This window comes from Apium graveolens, chromosome 7 (assembly GCF_009905375.1).
Source record: "Apium graveolens cultivar Ventura chromosome 7, ASM990537v1, whole genome shotgun sequence".
Classification (NCBI taxonomy): Eukaryota; Viridiplantae; Streptophyta; class Magnoliopsida; order Apiales; family Apiaceae; genus Apium; species Apium graveolens.
In genome coordinates this window covers 202,312,549-202,329,673 of record NC_133653.1, presented here as the reverse complement: position 1 = coordinate 202,329,673, position 17,125 = coordinate 202,312,549, and the positions used below count along the sequence as shown (strand labels likewise).

Genomic DNA, 17,125 nt, shown 5'->3' with positions numbered 1-17,125 from the left:
GTGAATGAAATTAGAAAGGAGTTTCTAATTTACATAAAATAGAACTAATCATAGTGAATGATAAAGCAAGTGATTAAATAAGATAGGCTTGACACAAGTTCCATGTCTTGTATTTAATCGTGACATTGCAGGGTAGAAGGAATTAATTGTACGGTAACTACTCACTGAATAGGTTCTTGGTATTCTAAGTAGTGAATTCGTATTATCCGGATAGTCGCGATATGCTGAGAAGTATCTCTCACGATGTAGAATAAATATGATTAATTAATTAATCATATTTAATGAATTAGAGAATTTATATAAATAATGATAAAATAGTTTTATTATTATTTATTTCTACTACCGGCTTAATATTGAACCTACAGGGTCACACCATAAAAGAGAATAATTTAATGGTGGAGGAATTAATTAATAATGGCTGATAATTATTTATTTATGAAATAAATAATTAATTGGCAAATTTAATAATTGATTAAATGAGATTTAATTGATTATAAATTAATTAAGAAAAGGTTCTTAATATTATTAATTAAGAATTTAATTTTTGGAAACTAAATCAAGTGAGAGAATTATTTCTAAAGAGTTTAGAAAAAGGATTAATATTTAAAAGGTGTTTTAATTATTAGTGAGAATAATAAAGGGTTAATAATAATAATATTTTATGGGAAAATTTTCAGCTGAAAATTTTGCCTATAAATATACTATTATTAACCCTTTTTTTGCTTCAACTAAAAAGATTTACAAAACCCTAATTCTCTCCATCTCCTCCTCCTTCATTACATCGTTTTCTTAGTGGATACCGGTGGAGTGCTTCACACTTGAGGAGCAGCTGCTAAGGATCTCCGTTCATCAATCTTGGATCGCTATTAAAGACCTACATCTTTCCATTAACGTAAAGCTTCTTAAGGTAAACATACTGAACTACGAATTAAATATTATTTTTCGCATGGATCCCGCGGAGGGTTTCATTTTTTTAAGATTAAATTTACGTTTTCGCTGCGTTTATGTGCTAAAAACCCTTCAATCAGATCTTATAACTTTTATATATTTATGAAATTGAGTATGAATAAAAGAAATAATTTTTTTGAGTAAATAAGGAACTTGAGTCTTAGCAGAACAAAGAAATAGCCAAGTGCATTTAGAGAAATCATCCACTATTGTTAAAAACTGATTATAATGACCATGGGTAGTGTGTCTGTATGGTCCCCAGACATCACAATTGACTACATCAAAGATAACACTACTTTTGGTTTCTCTAATAGGAAATGGCAATCTAGTTTATTTAGCTAAGTGACAAACTTCACAATCAGGTAATACATACTTAGAAGACACATATATATATGAAATATGACTGAGAACATAAAGTGAAGGATGACCAAGTCTGCTATGCCATTGAGAAACAGAAATTGAGTTTATTTTTTGAGAATGAAGAGCTGTAACAAAAGCTGAGTTTGACACTATTTGAGTAGACAACTTGTACAATCCATCAACAAGATTACCAATCTCTTTCTCCTTCTTCATAACTGAGTCCTGCAAAATGCATTTAGTAGCAGAAAAAGAAACAGTATTTGATGAGTTATGAAGAAGCTTTGTAATAGACAATAGATTGCACTGAAAGGTAGGTACTACCAACACTTCAGTAAGAAGAATATCTGTACACAATTGCACTTCACCAATATGACTAACAGTGCACACATCACCATTTGGTAAATTGAGCTCAGAATGTACTGGTTTTAAATTTTGAATCAAATGCATAAAAGGAGTGATATGATGACTAGCACCAGAATCTAAAATTAAGGTGCTATCAGAATTAGCAAAGTGAACAGGAGATGCAAACATTACTGAATTAGCATGAGGTTGCCAGTTACCTGCAGAGGCATTACCAGTAACATTATTGATCCAAGGTGCATTAGGGGAAGTTTTAAGCTGAGCCTGCAACATCTGAATAATTTGCTGACATTGAGCATATGACAGATATGAAGAAGCACTAGAATCTGCACTGGATAACTCATTTTTACACTAAGTATCTGATTTGGAATTGACAGAGTTAGCAGAGCTCTTCTTAGAAGCATTGATCCTGAGTTTTGGCTTAGCTTGACCATATAGACGATGCCACTCCGGATAACCATGGAGAGCAAAACATTTGTCCTTAGAGTGTCCAGTAAACTTACAGTACTCACACACAACAAGCACATCAGTTGTTTTCTTCTCATCTCTCTTTTGCTGAAATTTGTTCTTATTTCCACTAGACGGTGTGAATTTAGCATTCATAGCAACATGATCAGAGGTTAAAGAGAGTTGATTAACACTATTCCTCTGATTTTCCTCTTGCAAAAGCATAGCATATGCTTGACTCAAGACAGTTAAAGGCATCATAAGAAGAATATGACCTCTAGTAGAGGTGAAGGTATCATTGAGTCCCATAAGGAACTGACTCAAATGAATTTGACGCTCATATTGCTCAAGCTTTACAGTAACTGAACAAGCACAATTGCTAGTGACACACACACATTTAGGAATTGGAGCTAGATTTTGCAATTCATCAATCAGTCCTCGAAATTGAGTGAAATAAGCAGTAATACTTTTAGTTCCTTGAGTGAGAGAAGCTAAATCCTTACGAAGATTAAACAATCTCGGAACATTGTTTTGAGAGTATCTAGCTGCTAAATCATCCCAGATCTGCTTAGTAGTGTAAGTCATATGTCAGAGACCTATTTGTATATTCGAGGATTCAACTCAACTCAAATAAGAATGTAATAAGTAAATAGTGGATCGACCGTCAGAGAGATCTCGCAAAGTAATATCTGTCAAAGGATTCAGAAATAAGGTTCATCTACAGACTTGAGGAGTTAATTCACTGGAAGAAGTTCAAGAATTTGATCATGCCTCAGTGATATAAATCAAGATCGTGGATTTAATCAAATGACAGAGATCTCATCAGAGTATCATTAATTACAAGGATTTAATCTGAAGAAAATCAAAGCGTCAAAGTCAAGACATGAAGAAACGTCACGGAAGTTAGTCATTCATGAACCAGACAGTACATCGAGTGTCAACATTGAAGTGATGGAATTGATTCATAATTTCAATCATTTTCAGAAGATATTCAGAAGATTGGTTGCTGCTCAGGGTTAGTATTAATTCTCTATTAATTAATTAAGTCATATAATTTAATTAAGAAAATAAATTATATCTGCAAAGATTAATTTATTTGATTAATTAAATTAATTGATTAATTAATTTAGAATTAATATTAAGGTTTTTCAGAATTTTTAATTGGTTAAAATCTGTTGTAATTCCAAAAAGATAACTGATTGTATTAGTATGACAATCGGTATGACAATCAATAGTCATACCGAAAGTCATGCTAATTCAGTTGATTGTCTTACCAGAATTATTATTAGAATAAAATCACTTATTAATTCAGCAAAAACAATCTGTTTGAACTACTATGACAATCGGTATGACAATTGATTGTCATACCGAAAGTCTTGCTAGTTCATTCTGATTGTCTTGCTAGCTCTAAGGATAGTCCTACCGATTGTCTTGCTGAGCTCAGGGATTGTCTTGCCAGTTCAATTCTATTATGTTGATTAAAAGAAGCAGACAAGCAGCAGATCAATTATCCATCCAATACACAGAAAACATCCAAGAACAAAAAGAAAGCAGCCGCCTTGAAACATTTTATTCTTCATCTGCAAATCATCAAGATTAAATTCTAGTTTGTTAATGTTAAATTCAACCACTAGAATTATTTATCTTGTTCCTGTGTAACAATCTAGCGGATCAAAATCCCTAGAACTTAATCTCAAATCGCGTTTAGCATTTGATTCTAATTATTGCAAAAATAAAAAAAGTTCATGTCGAATTTATTCTAGATTTGTGATAATTGATTTGAGATTAATACCTTGTAATCGATACAGTTGTTGTAACACCTTTCAAGTTTAATAATATTTTTATTTAACTTGAATCTTGTTTCACATTTTTTATTCCGCATTTAATTCGATTATTCGGTGCTGTTTGTATTCAACCCCCCCTTCTACAAACACATTGGGACCCAACAATTGGTATCAGAGCCTTCTGATTAACGAACAAATCAAGATCCTAGACTTTTGTGATTTTTCAACTCCTTGAATTTTTATTTATCCAAAAATTCATAATGACTTCACATAAAGTTGGAACCGTTAAAATTCCACAATTTGATAAAGAGAATTATATCATGTGGAAGAAGAAGATGCTCTTATTTTTACAAGTTGCAAATCCCAAATATTCAAACTTGTTAAAGAAGGGTATAAAAACTCCGATGGTTATTGAACCGGAGGTAATAATAGATGGTGTGGTGACTACTAAAGCTAGAACCTATCCAAAAGAGCCCGAAGATTTTACTCCTGCTGAGAAGGAAGAAGCCTCCTTGGATGCCAGCCTTCAATTAATATTAATTGATTCCCTTGATCCCTTGATGAACAGACATGTGATGAACTGTAAAAATTCTAAATACATGTGGGAAACTATTGAGGTAATTAATGAAGGCACAGAGGAAGTTAGGGAGAACAAGTTGGAAATCCTAACCTCTGAATATGAACATTTCAAATCATATCCAGGAGAAGGAATTACTGAAGTATTTGAGATGTACAATGCGTTGATCAACAACCTGAACATCAATGGAAAGTATTATTCAATCAGGGAGGTCAACAAAAAGTTCCTTTTAACACTGCCAACTCATCTTGAACATAGAATCACTGCCATTAGAGAAGCTAGAGATCTGAGTGAGATTTTTTTGGACAGGCTCTATGGAGTGTTAAAAACCTATGAGTTGGAGCAGATTCAACAGAAGGAAGTCTACGGGAAGGATAGAATGGTCAGCACATCTACTGCACTTGTAGCTGAAGGTCAACAACAACAGCAATCTCATCAATTGGAAAGAATGGTACAGTTTTCCAAGGGTGAGGAAAATGAGTTAGTAGCAGAATATGATCCTCCTACTACAAATCAATCAAGTGATGATTTTTACTCCTTGGAAGAGCTGGAGCAATTGGAAGACGAGTCAATGGCCCAAATTGTCAAGAGATTCTCCCATGTCAGATTTAAGAGGAATCCCAAGCTTAAGTACAAGTCCAACTACAACAAATTCCAGAAAGGTGGATCTTCATCCTCTAACACCAGCAGTGGTGGATACAAAACAGGGATGGTTGATCGGAGCACCATTAGATGCTATAACTGCAATGAGTTGGGACACTTTGCCACAGAATGTAGGAAGACAAAGCAAGTAAGAAAGAACTCTGAAAGGGCTTATCTGGCAAAGGGAAGAAGCTGGGATGATACTGATAGTGAAGATGAAGAAGAAGGAAATCTTGCTCTTATGGCTATTGATGGAAAAGCTTCATCGTCAAGAATAGAGGTAAAACTTTCTGATGCTGAAATGGTTTATCATCTAAGAGGTAACTTAGATTGTGCACGTCGTGATAATGAACTGTTAAGTTTACAGATCACAGACCTTGAGAAAGAGGTCAATGAATTAAGACTTGTGCACATTAATCAAGACAAATTAAAAGAACAGGTATCTTTTCTAGAGAATAGAGTTGACTGTTATAGAAAACTTGAAACTATTCTCAAAGACAAGATCACCGGTCTTGAGACTAAGGTTAGAGCCTACTTCAATTCTTGTTCGAAGGCTAAAGAGTTCTACAGTAAGCAAGCTGTTAATCAAACATCTGGAATAGGTTATGATTACAATGCTGCTATTGGAGAATTAGGCATAAACTCCCCTCCTCATGTCTATGCTAAAGGGAGGGAAGTACCACATGTGCTTAAGGGTGTTGATGAACCCCTCTATAAAGCATCAATTGCTGAACCATTTGATGCGACCTCTTTTGTTATTCAAGAAGGAATACGTGCTGAGGATCATGCTAATGAGAAGATTGTTTCCAAGTCAAGTGAGTCGAAAGTTCCAGTCAAAGTTGTGAAAGCAACTGAGACTAACTCAGACACACATGAGTTGGATAACAATAATGCCATGTCTACCATGCATAAATTGCCTGCTGTTAATCACTCTCATAAAGCATGTGGTGTTGCTAATTGTATGTCTTGTGCTTTTAATATGATGTATGCTTATTTTAATGGTAAGCATGTGTCTAATGATAAGAGTACTACTCGTCAGCATGTGAATAACAAGAAGCATGATAGGTCTAAGACTGCTAGTCCTTCTAAGGCTAGAAAGGAGACATTTGTGCCTAAGCTTAAACAGAAATTTGTTAAGGCTGTTTACAAGGTCAAATGTTCAGTCATTGAGGATGTTGAGATCGTTAAAATTAAAAATGTTGTTTTGCCTGACAAAGGACAATTCTACAAGTATGCCGGGCCCAACCAAGTTTGGGTTCCGAAGAAGGTCTAATCTATTTGAAGTGCAGGGCATTAAACAGGTGTAACCGGTAGTGTGGATTCTTGACAGTGGATCATCAAGACATATGACCGGAGATAGAGCCCTGCTATCAAATGCGGATTGAGAAAGCTGGCCCCCTGGTTACCTTTGGAGATAACAACAAAGGTTTATCTGAGGGATATGGCTGTTTGCAAGCTGGGAATGTTATCATTGTAATTTTGTATATTGTGCTAGGTTATTATCAGGAAGCAGTATCCAACATATAGCACCAGTGACGAGACTTGAGAATATTACGACATATCAGGCACCTGCTGCACATTACACTTGAAATTGTACTCTAGTAAGATGTGTACAAGTGTACTCCTGATTGGTGAGTTAAAAGAGGAAGTCAGTGCACCACAGTTCATGGACTTTGCAGCTGCAGATCTATTGGACTATGCAATCTCTTCTTTACAATCTCACTTCAGGTTGGTATGAACTAGTATACTGCTCAAGCAATCGTCAAGGACATGGTATGGCACTCTAACTGCAGTTACAATTGTATATGAACTAGTAGAGTCGTCATATTTATAACTATCTTATCACTAGGCACAATCATATTGTTTTATATGTGCAGTGGTATATTGATTATGCAACATAACAATTAGTATCTACAGTACTTGACAAGTATCGGTCAATGATATCTTGTTAACATTATGTTGCAGATATTTGTAAGCTTTTGACATGAATGAGAATTACTTAGACTTTACCCTAAGTGATCAATGTTTTATCAAAAATCTCATTCATATTGAAAAACAAAATCAAACTTCTTTCTACATTAGTGATTTCTTATTTCATGTAAAATCTTTTGAAATCACTATTGTAAATCATTTTCTCTCTATTACCATATGTTCTGTGTTACAGGTTCAGTCTCCAATGACTTTCTTTCATTGACAGTCATGAGGTTGAAAACCCACAACGTCTATCCCAGACTGTAAAGACAATCACAAAAACAGAACCAACCAACACTCTCTTACCACTAAATATAGTATGAATGAGCGTGAGGGAGATAGTGCCTTAGTGCACCACATAAGGAAGGTTCTGTAGTCAACCCAGTAGCTCTGTCTCCTACATAGATGAGTAGTATTTAAACCGAGACAACTGCTAGCCCCCATACATCTTCTCAAAAAGATGTAATGGCTGAAAAGGCACAAAAATAGTTACTAGATTCATTCTCTCAACAGGGTGCGTCTATTGAATTTTGCCTGTCGGCCAAGGTATCCGATGTAGTGTCACCACTTCAAACATAATCAATTCTTGATGCACAAGGAGAGGTTACACACACAAAGGATGAGTTGACGGAAACAAGAGTTTCGACCATTTTAAGGCCAGATTCGATTGTTCAAGGTTCGTTAGTGGACCAATTGCCTTTACAGGTGTTAGGAGAGGATACTGATCCAAAAGCCAAATGTCAGTGGTCAGTGTCTACCTCCCCAGGCTTAAATCCCCTGGATGCATCTGCGGATAGTGGATCTGACATAGGTGCAGATCGGCAACTTGTTGACAATGATTCAGATATTACCTGATGAGTTACAAGGAAATGTCTTCACAGACATTAGAAGGGAACCTTGATCTTTATGCTAAATTCTTTGGATCATTGTTTACCTTCCCAGAATTCAAATCTGGAACCCTGAAAGGGAAACTAGCAACTTGTAGATTATGACTCAGATTTATCTGACGAGTTTAACAAGGATGGGGATTTGCGAACTCCCATTGCACCACCTATGACCTCCTTAAGGATGGCTAAGGTGATTTTCCTTGCAGGTACAGCTGGAATATGGAGCTATGAGAGGAGTGATACACTTGTGAGAATGAGTGTAAACACGAGTGGAGAGAAGAGTGAAACACATGTGAGGTACACTAAACAGAATCACACACTCACAGTGAGGAAGAAAGAGAAACTACTTGTTATTTCTTTTCCAACCAAGTGAAATATGAGAACTCCTTCAGACAACAGCATACATTCCTTCTTTAAGGGGGAGATAAAAGCTTAAGTAATAGTTTGGAGGATTCCTCAACTAAGGGGGAGAAATAGCAGGGAGTAAGAAAAAGATCCTAAAAATGTACACTACACCACACCATTGTTGTTTCTAACTACGGATCCTATTGTACGAGAGAGGTGGTAAACACAAGGTGATTTTCTAGTAAGGGAAGAAGCTGTTTTCAAAAGGGGAGTACCATTGGTTTTTATCTGCGGATCCTATTGTACGGGAGAGGTGGTAAACGAAGGTGATCTTCTTTAATCAGTTGATTCTCATAGGGGGAGAAGCAAGAGATATGGGCTTCTCAACAGGAAATGTGGTTGTACAAATGAAGATGGAACTACTTGAAGATATGTTCAGTCTAGAGGAACATCTACTTGGAATCTGGAAAATGTTAAATCTAGTCCAGAACTTTTCTACTATTTACTTTACATTTCTTTTTATATCTTTTTTCTAATTTGTTAGTTGAGTTATCCTCTAGGTATTTGTGTGTTATTGTCTAACAAACAAATAGGGGGAGATTGTAAGTCATATGTCAGAGACCTATTTGTATATTCGAGGATTCAACTCAACTCAAATAAGAATGTGATAAGTAAATAGTGGATCGACCGTCAGAGAGATATCGCAAAGTAATATCTGTCAAAGGATTCAGAAATAAGGTTCATCTACAGACTTGAGGAGTTAATTCACTGGAAGAAGTTCAAGAATTTGATCATGCCTCAGTGATATAAATCAAGATCGTGGATTTAATCAAATGACAGAGATCTCGTCAGAGTATTATTAATTACAAGGATTTAATCTGAAGAAAATCAAAGCGTCAAAGTCAAGACATGAAGAAACGTCACGGAAGTTAGTCACTCATGAACCAGACAGTACATCGAGTGTCAACATTGAAGTGATGGAATTGATTCATAATTTCAATCATTTTCAGAAGATATTCAGAAGATTGGTTGCTGCTCAGGGTTAGTATTAATTCTCTATTAATTAATTAAGTCATATAATTTAATTAAGAAAATAAATTATATCTGCAAAGATTAATTTATTTGATTAATTAAATTAATTGATTAATTAATTTAGAATTAATATTAAGGTTTTTCAGAATTTTTAATTGGTTAAAATCTGTTGTAATTCCAAAAAGACAACTGATTGTATTAGTATGACAATCGGTATGACAATCAATAGTCATACCGAAAGTCATGCTAATTCAGTTGATTGTCTTACCAGAATTATTATTAGAATAAAATCACTTATTAATTCAGCAAAAACAATCTGTTTGAACTACTATGACAATCGGTATGACAATTGATTGTCATACCGAAAGTCTTGCTAGTTCATTCTGATTATCTTGCTAGCTCTAAGGATAGTCCTACCGATTGTCTTGCTGAGCTCAGGGATTGTCTTGCCAGTTCAATTCTATTATGTTGATTAAAAGAAGCAGACAAGCAGCAGATCAATTATCCATCCAATACACAGAAAACATCCAAGAACAAAAAGAAAGCAGCCGCCTTGAAACATTTTATTCTTCATCTGCAAATCATCAAGATTAAATTCTAGTTTGTTAATGTTAAATTCAACCACTAGAATTATTTATCTTGTTCCTGTGTAACAATCTAGCGGATCAAAATCCCTAGAACTTAATCTCAAATCGCGTTTAGCATTTGATTCTAATTATTGCAAAAATAGAAAAAGTTCATGTCGAATTTATTCTAGATTTGTGATAATTGATTTGAGATTAATACCTTGTAATCGATACAGTTGTTGTAACACCTTTCAAGTTTAATAATATTTTTATTTAACTTGAATCTTGTTTCACATTTTTTATTCCGCATTTAATTCGATTATTCGGTGCTGTTTGTATTCAACCCCTCCTTCTACAAACACATTGGGACCCAACAAGTAGTAGACATATAGACTATACTCTTCCTAATTTTATGAGAAACATAGTTGAGTATCCAAGAGATTACCAGATCGTTGCTTCAGTTCTAAGCTTAAACTTGGTTTTGTTGATGGAACACAAGTTAAGCCTGCAGACTCATCTTCTAAGCTTAGCAGATAGAGCAATGGTGACAGATCGACTCCAGTGAGCATAATTTTGATCATTTAGAACCTCAGTAACAAGAGATAAGCCTGGATGATCTGCAGAACTTAAGAAAGAAGGATGATTGATGTCAATTACAGTGTTTGGGGCCATTGAAGATCGATTAGTCGAAGAAGAAATGACGGAAGCATACGTTTGCATAATCGAGATACTAATAATCAGGGATCAAAAGCTCTGATACCATATCACAAATGTATAAACTACCATTGATGTGCAGAAATGAAGCTTAAGAAAGAAGAAACTAACAAACTTTTATCAACCAAAAACTTGAGGAGAAAGACATTATATTGTTGTATTTATACTGTCACGCCCGACTTAATAATAGATATTATACAACTTATTACAATAGTTAACAAAAGGAAGTAAATACATCTGAATCCAAGATCTTACAGTTTAGGGTTTGGAACAGCCCAACACTATTAACTATTACAACCTGATTTTAATATCAAGTCCTCACACAAAACGATCACTAATCTACCTGACCTCGAACATACAAATCGGCATCACAAGTCTTACGCGTTGTCTGCTTGAATCTAACCATATCTGCTAGCTGAAATATCAGGGTAAGCACGTAATGAGCCAAATGCTCAATAAGTACTATAATATACATAAATAAGAAGAATAAAAAAATAACAAAGGAAATGAAAGGTTCATCAATATAGTATCAAGAGATAAACTTTCAGGATGATGGCATCTTTTACTTGTAATAAAACAATTCAAAACCATTTCTTCATCAAAAAACCATTTTATGACGCTACGGATTATAGTCGGTGATCAGCCGCGAAGTAATCCCGAACCTCGCTGGGTTCTAGAACATTAATGGGATCCCTAGGCAACCTTTAAACCTACAAATTAAGAGCAAAAAGGATTTGCGTCTCAGTCCAGATCCACTATTTAAAGAAAATATTTGTCCCCCTTTGGGACTGGAAATCCAAATTTTAACTTTTTCATTTTAAAAAAATTTATTTGATGCCAAGTGACGGTTAAACTATTGAACAATGAACATCTTTATCAAGGGTTCTAGATCAACTTTAAAGCCATGATCAACTAGACTAATACCTTATCAAATGGAATCGCAAAGTTTCTATTCACAAGGAATTTGACAAGGAGGTTTAGCAGGGTTATCGGATAGTATAAAGGAACTAAGTCAAACTAGGTTCAAGGTAATGGTTCCAGATAAGACATAGGTATTGAAATATAAAGAAGGTGAGCATCAGTTCAAAGTATAACAGGGTATCATATTTTAGGGGTAAGAATAGGGTTATCAAGCAATCATGAACGACTTTTAAGGGATAGCTAACTTTTAGGTATCAAGATAAGGTTACTGAGTATAACTTGCACAGGGTTCCACATCACAATTACTTGGTAGATTAGCATGGTATGAATTTTGAATTACTTGCATAGAAATCTCCAAGCAAAGTTAAACTACTTGCAATAGATAATTGAGGGTTCATGGAATTTGCTTATAATATGAAAGATAGAATTGAAACCATTTGGATCATATATATCAAGGTGAATTAGAATACTCGCATCATATATAAAAGCTGGGATAATACTATCTTGCAGTATAAACAAAAAGGTAGGTTGAAACACTTGCACAATATAAGTTTTCAAGGGAAGGACACTTGCCTTGAGAGGCTTGACTACAGACGACTTGTCTTGGGAGCGATGGGAGCACTACTCGACCTTGACGATAAGATTCCTATCTTCACTCGATCCTATAAAATAATAAGAATCCCTCATTACAATGGACTCTTATGACACCAAACAATCCTAACACTAAATGCACATATTGACTTCAAGTAACGCTTAGTGTCTTATATTGCGTAAGACACTAAGTTAACACACAATACCATGCACATATACATATAGTAGCACCTTGGAGCACATAACACAGATAGGTATACTCATACTATTATTTAGACTTGGTGCTTTATTCGGGACTTGAATGATCTCACTCTCAAATCTCCACAATTCCACTTGCGACACACTACTAAACTAGTCTCGACTCTTGAAGGGCCTACACTTGGTGGTTCCAATTGTCTTAGCTAAAACCTTGGACTAACACTCTACTGAACTATATCTAAATGTAAATACTAGGGCTCACTCATGCCTCACTCATAGGGTCCACAAAACTAAACGCTAAAAGAAAGCGTTCTCACTTGCACACTTATGGCGACACCTTAGGCGACTCTTGGTTTTTGACACCACTAAAGCTTGAATATTCCTAACCAAAACTGACCTAATGGATTCTTAAGTATATAATCTAACTTGTGCACTTGAAAAATGACACTAAGGGCCTTCCTAGATTTTCTTGGGCCTAACCTCAAAGTTGACACAACTCTAAATGGGTGTCCTGAAAACTGCCCTGTTTTGGACTAACTTAAACTCGTTGGTTCTAACTCTAAACCTCCATAGTTTGACTTGAAACTCTTCCTTAAACTCCCTAGTATCAATACTAATCAAGGCCTAATGAGGGCTTACTCTTAATCCAACTTTTTGACCTCCAAAAGGTACTAAATTCAAACTGTCCCCTGTTCTGGCAAAATCTAAGTTTTGGTGTGTGCACCTCACTAAATGGTTGGGTTTCTCTAAGTTATGGCTTCTCGACTCAACTGCAACCCAATTACTAACTCCCCGTGGCTTGGGCCTAACAATGCCTAAGAAATGCCCATTCAAAATCAATACATAACTCACATGCAAATCTGGAAAAATTTCAGGGTTATATCCTAGCCTTTCCACCTTAACTCCCACTTCAAAACCACAAATTAAATCTCAACCAAGGAAAATTTACTTCTATAAGACTCTAAACTAAGGCCTCAACCAAGAATGAATATCATTCATGCCCTATAGTGTAATAACCCCCAAAATTTTCAACTTTTTTGTAACCCTTGTGAATAGTGTTTTTGCTGAATGAGAGAACTTTTCATGCCACACTATGTAGGGGTTCTATTATGGATATTCTGAGATTTTATTAGTACTCTATATGGTATATAAGTGTATGTAAAGATCGTCAGAATCCAATTCCGAACACTTTGGTTTTCCCGGAAATCCACTAGATACGGAGAGAATTGTGAAAGGAATATGTCCTAAGTCCAATCATGTATCAGGATTTAGGAATAACTTTTATATAATCTGTTTTGATTTCATTGATATTAATAAAGACTTGTTTTGTTTTTATTACGGGCTTTATCTATTTAAGTGTTTAAATAAGATATACCATAGTTTAGAGTAAAGCTTTTTATGGATTATGATGAGATCATAATAGTGAGACCTAAAAAGATGATAACTCTAAACTTAAATAGTTCCTGGTCATAGGATTACTAACTGGTAATTAATAATCCGCAAAGATCGGTACATACTATGCTTGCTTCATTATGAAGGATGTCTGTTCTCATAGACATTTGTGTGGTGACACTATAGCTAGTATGTATGTGCTTATTATAGAATAAGTTCACTGAACATGACTCGCCCAGCTGAATAACTGATGGAGTTCACTCACGTGTCAGCAGTTGTTCGCTTAGTGATAGTTGTATAAGTATCCTTAGACTTGAGGTCATCATAGTCATCTTGTGTACACTGAACTATGCTTTGGTTTAGTTCTTAGTCTCCAGGGACAATTATTAGGGCTCTTCTGGGTATAGGAATTTGTACACGAAGATAGTGTATGATCAATAAAGGATCTACCTCTTCCAGTAAAGGAAGCGACTGTTCAAGGCTGATCCACTTATGCTAGTTCAGGAATCTCTGGCCAGAGTGAATGAAATTAGAAAGGAGTTTCTAATTTGCATAGAACTACGCATAATAAATGGTAAGCAAGTGATTAAATTAGATAGGCTTGACACGAGATCCATGCCTTGTATTTAATCGGGACATTTAGGGTAGAAGGAGTTTATTGTACGGTAACTATTCACTGACAGGTTCTTGGTATTCTAAGCAGTGAATTCATATTATCCGGATAGTCGCGATATGTTGAGAAGCATCACTCACGATGTAGAATAAATGTGATTAATTCATTAATCATATTTAATAAATTAGAGAATTTATATAAATAATGATAAAATAGTTTTATTATTATTTATTTCTACTACCGGCTTAATATTGAACCTACAGGGTCACACCATAAAAAGAGAATGATTTAATGGTGGAGGAATTAATTAATAATGGCTAAATAATTATTTATTTGTGAAATAAATAATTAATTGGCAAATTTAATAATTGATTAAATGAGATTTAATTGATTATAAATTAATTAAGAAAAATTCTTAATATTATTAATTAAGGATTTAATTTTTGGAAATTAAATCAAGAGAGAGAATTATTTCTAAAGTGTTTAGAAAAAGGATTAATAATTAAAAGGTGTTTTAATTATTAATGAGAATAATAAATGGGATAATAATAATAATATTTATGGGAAAATTTCAGCTGAAAATTTTGCCTATAAATACCCTATTTTATTTGAACCCGAGAAACCCAAAAGTTTCAGAAAACCAAATTCTCTCCACCTCCTCCTCCTCCTCCTAAAAGTTGTTTTCTTGGTGGATACCGATGGAGTGCTTCACACTTGAGGAGCAACTGCTAAGGATCTATGATCGTTGTCTCCGAATTAATTTTAAAAGGTTAGATTCGATCCCTCGAATTTTTATTCATGATTTATATGCTTTTATTTGGATTTTGTATGTGTAAAAGTGTTTTGCCATGCCCCGCTGCGTTTAAAAATCCAACATTGGTATCAGAGCATAGGTTGTATGCATATAGATCTGTGGTAAAAATTTCAGAATTTTATGTGCTTGTATGAATTAATTATGAATTTTACAAGTTATATCATGGATTAATTTTGTCTGATCAGAAATCGTTTCTCAGAATAATTTTGAATGTTGATCTGGGTTCTACAAGTGTTGTAGATCGTCTGGGTATTTTTTTCATAATTTTAGGATGTATAGATTTTTTATTATGAATTTTTGAAGTTCTTGCAATTAAAATTCGTAATTAAAAAAAATTATATAGTATATATATATGTTTGTATTGTCTGCTGTGTATTTTTCTGTGTTGCACGGAATTAAAGACAAAGCAAAGCAATTAAAAGACGGCGGCACGGTGTCCAATGAGAGGAGAGAGAAGACGGCGACGTTCGAAAACAGGCGAACCGCACGTCGACCACGTGCGCGTGGGGCTCACGCGCTGGCGTGCCACGCGCGGCGCGTGGAAGACACGCGCTGGTGACGTCAGCATCAGGGTTTCGGGCGCGTGGAGCGCGTGAAGCGCGTGGGTGCGCGTGGCGGAGTTCAGACACGCGCCTGACAGCGCGTGTGCGCGTGTCGGCGCGTGGGGAAACTTCTTTTGGCGCGTGAGGGCGCGTGCGAGGTCAGATTAGGGCGATTTTGGTGCCGTTGGATTCGTCTTTTCGAGACGCTTCTAATGGTATATTATATGATATTTTATGAAATTGTTTCGAACTGTTTATAGCTAACAGAAGTGTTTTTAAGCTGTTTTTAACTGTTTAAATTGCTTTTAAATACTTCATGTGATACATAGAGATGTATATTGCTTAGACGAATGTGCTAGATGATGTAACATGCCTACCTTGATGTTTATTCATGTTTATATATGTGATATATGCTTAGTTTATCATGCGATGATAGATTTAGGTGAACTTGAATGAACATAAGGCGTTTGTTAGACAACCTAGTATAGTGAAATTGTTTCATAACCTTAAGAATAATATTATGAATACAATCATGAGATTCTTGTGTTTGTGAAACACGTAATTGAATATGAATTTTCGATATGAGAGAAAGGATGATTCTGTCAACAACAGATTTCTATCTGTAAGAAAGGGTTATTAAGTGACGCCTCTTGACAATGCTCCACCTGATCTGGGAATCATCTGATTATTGATTTGAAATATTTAATTTAAAAGGAAGAATCTCTTTATAATATGATTATGATTGTAACGTAATATAATCCCTCTAAAATTAAATAGTATCAAGTAGTAATTGGCCAATGATACAACGGGCTTGTGTCGGTCATAGCCTTCCAACATGATAGAAATGTAGTTCTTATTTTTGAATCATTGTCGGTTCGTGCTACAGCCGAGGGCTTTGATTTCGAAATAAGAAATACTTGTCTATTACATAGAGATGTGTACTTTGAATAAGAATCTAAAGGTCGGTACGTGCTACAGCCGTGGGCCTTTGGGGACTGATTCAACTGTACGGAATGTTGGGTTAGACTTGACTTAGAATATTGAGTTTGTCGTGCTACAGCCGAGACTCAATTATTCAAGAGGCTAAAGTTTGATTAGGGAATAACATGAGATATAATTGACAAGAGTTGTCTGCCTATTGAACATTACATGGCGGTTCGTGCTATAGCCGGGGTCGTGTAATGGAATGTAGGATCCCTATTCCCACTAGCATTATGAATGCTTAATTTTTCACGTAGGGGGTTGAATAAATTATGAAAACTAGTGGGAGCCACTTATGAATAAAGACCTGATTCATATAGTGTTTTGAAATGAAATTGAATATTTGCTAAGTGTTGTTATGTGTTTAATCATTTACAGATTTACAATAGATATTATGTCTTCTGCACTATCACTCAGGAGCATACTAGATGCTCACAAAT

At 35.1% G+C, this 17,125-nt stretch overlaps 1 protein-coding gene across 1 annotated transcript; it reads right to left on the bottom strand.

Annotated features, from left to right (window-relative positions):
- Nucleotides 1–2,019: 2,019 nt before the first annotated feature.
- On the bottom strand, nt 2,020–2,700 carry LOC141674381 (uncharacterized). Its single transcript, XM_074481090.1, has one exon. The coding sequence runs from the start codon at nt 2,698–2,700 to the stop codon at nt 2,020–2,022; it is 681 nt and encodes a 226-aa protein (XP_074337191.1).
- Nucleotides 2,701–17,125: the final 14,425 nt, after the last annotated feature.